The sequence below is a fragment of the Nicotiana tabacum genome, chromosome 11, assembly GCF_000715075.1.
Source record: "Nicotiana tabacum cultivar K326 chromosome 11, ASM71507v2, whole genome shotgun sequence".
Classification (NCBI taxonomy): domain Eukaryota; kingdom Viridiplantae; phylum Streptophyta; class Magnoliopsida; order Solanales; family Solanaceae; genus Nicotiana; species Nicotiana tabacum.
In genome coordinates this window covers 1,494,215-1,501,981 of record NC_134090.1, presented here as the reverse complement: position 1 = coordinate 1,501,981, position 7,767 = coordinate 1,494,215, and the positions used below count along the sequence as shown (strand labels likewise).

The 7,767-nt window shown below is 37.4% G+C and overlaps 1 protein-coding gene across 1 annotated transcript; it reads left to right on the top strand.

The window, feature by feature from the left end:
- The first annotated feature begins 2,203 nt into the window (after positions 1-2,203).
- Positions 2,204-5,051, top strand: LOC107823151 (uncharacterized). The gene is made up of 2 exons (XM_016649747.2): positions 2,204-3,666; positions 4,502-5,051. The coding sequence occupies exons 1-2, from the start codon at positions 2,329-2,331 to the stop codon at positions 4,562-4,564; spliced, it is 1,401 nt and encodes a 466-aa protein (XP_016505233.2). The 5' UTR covers positions 2,204-2,328; the 3' UTR covers positions 4,565-5,051.
- The last annotated feature ends 2,716 nt before the right edge of the window (positions 5,052-7,767 follow it).

Sequence of the window (7,767 nt, the reverse complement as noted above, 5' to 3'; positions counted from 1 at the left end):
TAATTGATGTATACAAATTTAAGTTTTATATAAATAATTTGATTGTATAAATAATTTTTTATAGTCAATATATAGAAATGAAGCCCATAATTCATATCCTTAATGGTATTTTCTTACTAATTTTCTTAATGGTATTAAAAAAAAGCTTCAAACCACGTTTGGTGTTGCCAGTCCTTGCCAAGAAGGTTATTATATAAGTCCTTTAAAGATTAAAATACGAACTTTATCTAAAGTTCTAAAATACAGTACTATTATTTCACTGTTTCAAAAGCGTACACCTCTACTATTACTTTTTTCTTAAATTTGCTTTCATAAATACGTATTTCGTATTCGTTCATTTCTCTGTTGTAGGGAGGTACATCTGAAAAATTGATGGAATTAACTGTTTCAAGGAAAATGAAAGTGACAACCAAAAAGCGACTAATAGAGTTAAAAAAAACATGAAACGACGTCACCTCATTCCCCTTCACCGACGTCCTTTCAAAGCAAAAAAGCAAACTCGTACTGTACAAAAAGCAACTTGCTAATTTCACAGGCCCTTGTTACTTTTACTCTATCTCACCTACCTTCCACGTGGGTTCTCTTTAGTTTCATGTTTCAAGTACCCGTGTTGAGCACGACTAGGTATCGAATAGTCGCACTAGAATATATGGTATTTGTGCTTGTTTATTAAAACAGTACAGTTAAATTAGTTACGTAATTTATATACAAGCGAATCGATTTGATCCAAAAATGATAAAAAAATAGAATAAAAATAAGATCAGCGATTAAAATTAAAAGAAAAGTAGCAAACATGATTCTGAGCTCGGTCTTTCCTAGAGCAAGAACAATATCAATGATAAATGCTTTAGATTGAACTTGAAACAGTATGTCATAGCTTTTTTGTGTAGAATATGTCCTCCCCTTACAAGAGGTGTCAATCTGGTATTTATAACTATTCCTAGGGAGATAAGATTCTAAAATAAAGCTTTTCTTAAATGAGAACAAAAGTATCATTGATGTGTGTATAACAGCTAGTTTGAATGCAAATATTCTCTATAGGCTGCTCATTTAATGTTATCCGATGTCAAGCCTTCGAATCTTTGCCATCGATTATGCTTCCTTCGGGATTCACCCTGTATCGGTTATGTATTTCGTGATCGATAATAATTATTTATCGACTCAACTTCTGCCTGTTCTTGGTTCCACGTGTCCTCATGCTATCTAGTCACTTGTAATCAATCAATTTCACCCCATACAGTGTTGAGCACCGGTAAGTATCAAATAGTCGTATTGGAATATCGTGTACTTGAGCGGAGGTTCTAAGTATTCGTAAAGGATTTGAGAACTCGTGCTGAAGTGCTACGTACACGACTAGGTACTAAGAACCAGTACAAACAGGGGGTAGGTACTGATAGCCCTGCTGGGATATCGAGTATTATCGTTGAAGTTCCAAGTACATGTATAGAGGCTTCAAATACCTGTATTGAGCACAAGCAGGTATCGAGTACCCTTGCTGAGCATAGCAGGTATCGAGTACTCGTGTTGAGTTAATGGGTACACGTGCTGGAGGCCCGAGACCAATGCTAAAGTTTCATGCAAGTACCCATTCTGAGGATCGAAGTACCTCGAGCACGTTTAGGTATCGAGAACTCGTGTTGAGCTTGAATATATACCGAGTACCTCTATTAAGGTATCGGGTGCCCTTACCTATCCAAGTATGCTTGTTGAGGTACCAAGTACTCATACTAAGGTTCCAAGTACCTACGCTGAAGTTCCGAGACTTGGGCAAGGTTCTAAGTACACCCGTCGAAATTTAAATACATGTGTCGAGGTTCGAGTTAAGGAATTGGGGCTTAGAGCTATGAGCTATAACACATACGCAAGAAGGAAAAATGCTGAGGTTCCGAAAAAATATAGTGAGGTTTTAGCTACTCATACTAAGATCTAGAGAACCCGTGTTGAGTATTCTTTCTAAAGTTCGGATAATCGGTGCTTAGAGGAATAACATACTTGATTTTGTTAATTTTTAAATTATAAAACTATAATCGTAACATCTTATGGTAAAAATATTTTTTTTTAAAAAGGATTATAGTTAAAAGGAAATTATCTAACCCAGTGATATGTTAGTACTAAAAATTAACCTCGGGCTTTGACAATGAGCTGGAAGGTTTCCCCTGCTTGTGATACTAAATACACAACACACCGCATGTCATTTTAGCACAAAATCAAAAATCATAGCCACCAAACAGACCAAATCCTCTCCTTCTCATCCTTTCTATCTTTTCCTTCTATAAAATTCCTCCATTTTTTCTCATTCCTTCAAAACTCAAAAATTTTAAAAAAAAAATGGTTTCACTTGAAGAATCTCAGTCTCATTCACATTCTCATAGTGTTAATAGTGTTTCTAGTACTACCCATATTGGCCAAACACGGCCTTATTACTACACTCCACCACCGTTATCTTCCGCCGCTAAAATCAACCGTTCAATTGGTCGGTCCATGAGAACTATCCGATCATCAACTACTTTCCGGTCAACTAATTGCTCCGGCTCCGTTTCTGAAAACTCCGGTGCTATTTCCGAGAATCTCACCGACTCCGTCATTGATATTCATCTCGGCGAGCTTTCGAGAAAGCCTCCAGCGAACAAATCGTCTACTTCCGATGAGGATTATCTAGAACTTTCTCAAGCTTTCAGTGATTTCTCAGCTTGTAGCAGTGATATCTCCGGCGAGTTACAGCGGTTAGCAAATGTTCCAGTTTCGGATCAGAGTAACCCGAATTTTAAACCCGAACCCGAACCTGAACCTTGCTTCGGGTTTCTAGAAAGAGAGAAATTTTCAACGGAGATAATCGAGAGCATTTCGCCGGAGGATCTTCAACCGACGGTGAAACTCTGCGTCGACAGCTTAAATTCTCCGTCAGTCGCCGTTAAAAGATCGGCGGCAGCTAAATTAAGGCTGTTAGCGAAGAATCGGGCTGATAATCGGGCTTTAATAGGCGAATCGGGTGCAATTCCAGTCCTAATCCCACTTCTCCGGTGCACCGACCCGTGGACGCAAGAACACGCAGTAACAGCACTCTTAAATCTCTCACTTCACGAGCCAAACAAGACCTTAATCACTTCCTCAGGGGCAATTAAGTCATTAATCTACGTGCTCAAAACCGGGACCGACACGTCGAAACAGAATGCTGCGTGTGGGCTTTTAAGCTTAGCTTTAGTTGATGAAAATAAGCTTTCAATTGGTGCTTGTGGTGCAGTTCCACCATTAGTGGGATTGCTTATAAATGGAACGAATAGAGGAAAAAAAGATGCTTTAACGACTCTTTATAAGCTTTGTTCAGTGAAATTAAATAAAGAGAGGGCTATTGTTGCAGGTGCAGTGAAGCCATTAGTAGGGCTAGTTTGTGAAAATGGGAATGGATTAGCTGAAAAGGCAATGGTCGTGTTGAGTATATTGGCTGGGATTGAAATGGGGAAAGTGGCTATTGTTGAGGAAGGGGGAATTGCTACACTTGTTGAAGCTATTGAAGATGGTTCTGATAAAGGAAGGGAATTTGCAGTGTTGACACTTTTGCAGCTTTGTGTGGATAGTGTTAGGAACAGAGGGCTTCTTGTTAGAGAAGGTGGAATTCCTCCTCTTGTTGCCTTGTCTCAGAATGGTACTGCTAAAGCTAAGCACAAGGTGAGTTATCTTAGTCAATTATTAGCACTTTGTAGTTGTAATTAGTAGTATTGTTTAGTTAAAGACTGAATCTTTATGGAATTAGTTTTATGGAACTGCTAAAGCTAAGCACAAGGTGAGTTTTGAGTTTTCGATCCACCACTAGAACTGTTTACTGAAGTTGTTGGAAAAGAAAAGGAAAAATCTTGATCATTTATTAGAGTTGTTGTAGTGGCTAGTTAAAGACTGAATTTTTATGGAATTAGTAATATTAAAGAACCAATAGTTCTTTCAAATTATTGACATTTATTAGTAGGAGTTCTTGTTATTGAAGCAATTTGTTTGAAAGTTGCTATGATTTTTGATGAGTAGAGCTTTTAACTTAAACTAATTTGTGCCAGTAGTTAACTAAGGGCATAAAGTTGGAATAAAGATTAAATTTTATTGGTTACCATGACATATTTGAATTTATATAATCATAAACATATGGTGTGGAGTGTTTTTCAATACTTGGATGTTTGAGAGTTGGAAGATGGGGGTATGGAAGAAAATAGAAAGAGATGAATGAAGAAAGCATGAGAGTGAAGTTTGGAGATTACAGTTGTATGGTGTGGTTTGCTATCCTTTGAAATGAGCATTTCGTTTTCTTTTATTTTGGTGATGTTATCATTTGAACTTTCTGGTACTTGTTGCAGTAACGTATAGAACAAATACTGCTGCTGTGTTGCTTTCAGTGACACTGATGTTTTAGTCTGCGTATGCATTTTAAGTACAAGGGATACAAGCTGTATTACTTTGATCCTATTCTTGTTATGGAAAGAATTTAATGGCGTTTGGTCTTTTTCTTTTTTCTCAGGCAGAAACTCTACTGGGATACTTGAGAGAACCAAGACAAGAAGCTTCAAGTTCAACTCCTTGAGAAAAGTAGAAGTTTTAGACTAGTATTTCTACTGTAGTGGTTTTGTTCTGTATATAGGAAGAAGGGGTTTGAAGAGTTTGTACAGAGTGTCTTAGAAATTTGGGATAATGGATGATCTCAGATAATATAAAAAAACTAAAAAATAATATTATTAGAAGCTAGTGAAGAAACTCTGACCTTATTTTTGACTAGGTATTTAGAGGAAGGGTTCTCACTTGTCATGTCCCTCTTGAATTATTAACTGGTGCTGGTTTTTTGGGAGGAGGATGTTGTTTGCCTAGTTTTGGGTTTTTTCTTTTTGGTTTGGTAAGAATTTGGGTTATTATCCTCTAGTTTTGTTTGTGAGGTCCAAGTTCTTGTAGAAGGGTTACTAATTTTCTTGATTTTTAGTGTGTGAAAATCAACTAGCATAGTAGGCTAGAGGTTGTTTTTTCCTTTTTTTTGAACATGAATATATGCTAGTGTATGAAGCAAACATATTTGGCCATTTATGTGATATATTCATGATTTACGAACATCAAAATTTCCAAGCTTAGATGATTACACTAGAGTTTGTGGTTCTCTATGCAACTAGAGAGCATCAGATGCCTGTGTTCCCCACTTAGTTATAATAGTTGTTGTCCAGAAACCCCACCTCCCCCACTGGCCTTTCAATCATCTTATTGAAATTCTGTCTTTAAGTTTTCTCCACACCACAAGAGGGTGTAGTGCGTTTCCCTTCTAACAAATCTTACACCGTGCGAATTCACGTTTAATCGACCTAATTGACAATACAAATTTAAATTAGTCAAGTTTTTGAATACGGAATGGTTATAAAAATAGGTTTTTTAAGATCATTTTTGTCTATTTCCTATGTCACCTAGTGAATTATAGCTGGCAAGGTTGCTTAGGATTTGGTCAATTAAAGGTGGGTTCATATGAGTTGGTTAGCCAACCATTTTGGTCCTCCAACCTTTGACCACTTTTTATACATTTATTGGATATTGGATGCTCGAAAAACTTAATTTGAACTCTATTTTTTCCCTTTATGTGGTTTGTGGTCCTCCCGTGTGGCGAATCTAGGATTTAAACTCTATAGATTCAACTTTAAAGATTTTTAACATTGAACTCATTATATTTTTAAAGTTATGGGTTCAAATCTATTATTTTTGCAATTTTAATAAATTTTTACACATATACTCAACGTCGAAAGTTATGAGTTCAATTGAACTCATACCTACCACAGCATCCGCCTCTACTCGTAATTCCTCTTTTTGATATCACTGTGTCTTTTTTCAAGTTTTTAAAATGTTTGGACCTCTTTTCTTCTCACATAAGGTGTACAAGGTGGTATTCAAATCATTAGTCACTCCATAAGTATTACGATGATGCTACATGTTAAATTCTTGCATTTTGTCATATCTCAGACTCACGGTGTGAAATAATACTGGGTATGTTATTGACTTTTTCTAAGCACCATCCTTTATGGCAATTGTGTGTTAAGTTTAACATCCTATTAAGGACCATACGTTCCACGTGTATGGCAATGTGTGTATGAAAGTTATATATATAATACATTCACTAGTTTGGTATAAACATGGAGTGCGAATAGGTTTTTCTCTCTGAGATGCATTTGAACCATCAAACGTGATACCAGTTGCTTCAAATGAAACAGAAGTATATGCAAAATTAGTTGATCGACCTAGTCAAGTATATGCAAAATTAATTGATTGGCCTAGTATTTTCTTTTTGGACGGTGAATTATATACTAAAAGATAGTTATGTCTCCTTGTTGGGGACTACTGAAGTAGTTACAATGCTTTTATTGCTAGTGTTGAATGAAATTGCCTAGAGTACGCAAAACTTCTTTGATTTATGAAAATCTTTTAGTGTCAAAGGGAGTAAGTGTAATATAGAAATTAAGCCTTCCTAATTGATAGATCTTATCCTCATAGGTTTTGTATTGGGTAAAATATGTCACGGCATGTGGCCACCTAAGAAGGAGACACGTGGAATTAAAATCGAGAGGATGAAAAACCGGGCACAACTATCTCGTGTGTCACCGAGAAAGACAAGTTCGTAAGGGCATTTAGCACGCTGCGCCCGATGACATTTAATGAAAAATATTCCACATCATTAAAGAGTAACAACTCATTAAAGAAACCTGATGATTTATGTTTACCGTTAGGTTTCCATTATCATACTATTAATAATTGTCATTAGTGGTGTGCCCGACCATTACGCCCACTGAGCTATAAATAATAGGCTCAACTATCATTGTAAGACACGCTTTTCTGGGCATCAAAGAATATATTCTAATACAACATTACTATCTCTCTCCCTAGCTTGTTGTTCTTATCATCATTGTACCCAGAAATCATGTTTCAGGGTTCTCCAAATCTATCGCTTCACTAACATTTTAGCTAAGTATCTTGAATGAAAATCGATTAATTCATTATCTTTTGGGATCAAATTGATTCATCTGTCTAGTAATCACGAACAAATTTAACTGTACCATTTTTCGGGTAAACACTTTGGCGCCCACCGTGGGGCCTAGACAGTCATGTGGTTAAGTTGATCCTTACCTCCTTCACTCACAAGCTTTGATCGTTCCTGTCCTAGCAAAATCACAAAGAATGGCAATCAATACCATTAACAACATTCACAATCCTGAGATTCGAGAGGAACACCTCCATTTTGAGGACTCAATCAGCGATACTCGTAATGAGGGGGAAGATGCCACACAGGTGTATGACGGGAGGTACCCCAGACGAGTACGTGAAGCAACCCCAGATGATGCTGACCAAAGGCACGTAGCAGACGCGGTGAGTATCCTGCAAGTACAACATGCAATCATCTTAGGCCACCTCACGCGGAAAGATCAGGTCATTACGGAGTTAAAACAAGCGCTATCGGGCGCTTCAAATAATGCAAATAGGCGAGATCCAATTCCTCCTATTATTCCTACAAACCAAACAACGTAGAGAGTCGACAACAACACTCCTAGGGGTGAAGTTAGCTCCGACGGGGCTAGCGGGAGCAGATCTGGACTCAACAACGATAAAGATCCGTTTAAGGAGGAACTCTTGCGGTTCATGAAGGAAGTAAACGACTGCATGGACCAAATCCCGGGAGCACCCCGGTATTGAAAGGCCCGAGCTCGAAGAAGTACATCCAATTACAGTACAAACCGAGTGCGGCCCCGGAATTAATCCCAAAGTGAT

Bases quoted from the DNA above. Each gene is read 5' to 3' on its own strand.
- LOC107823151 (XM_016649747.2), top strand. From the start codon at position 2,329: ATGGTTTCACTTGAAGAATCTCAGTCTCATTCACATTCTCATAGTGTT. The intron at 3,667-4,501 runs GTGAGTTATCTT...CTTTTTTCTCAG, and splicing joins CTGCTAAAGCTAAGCACAAG to GCAGAAACTCTACTGGGATA.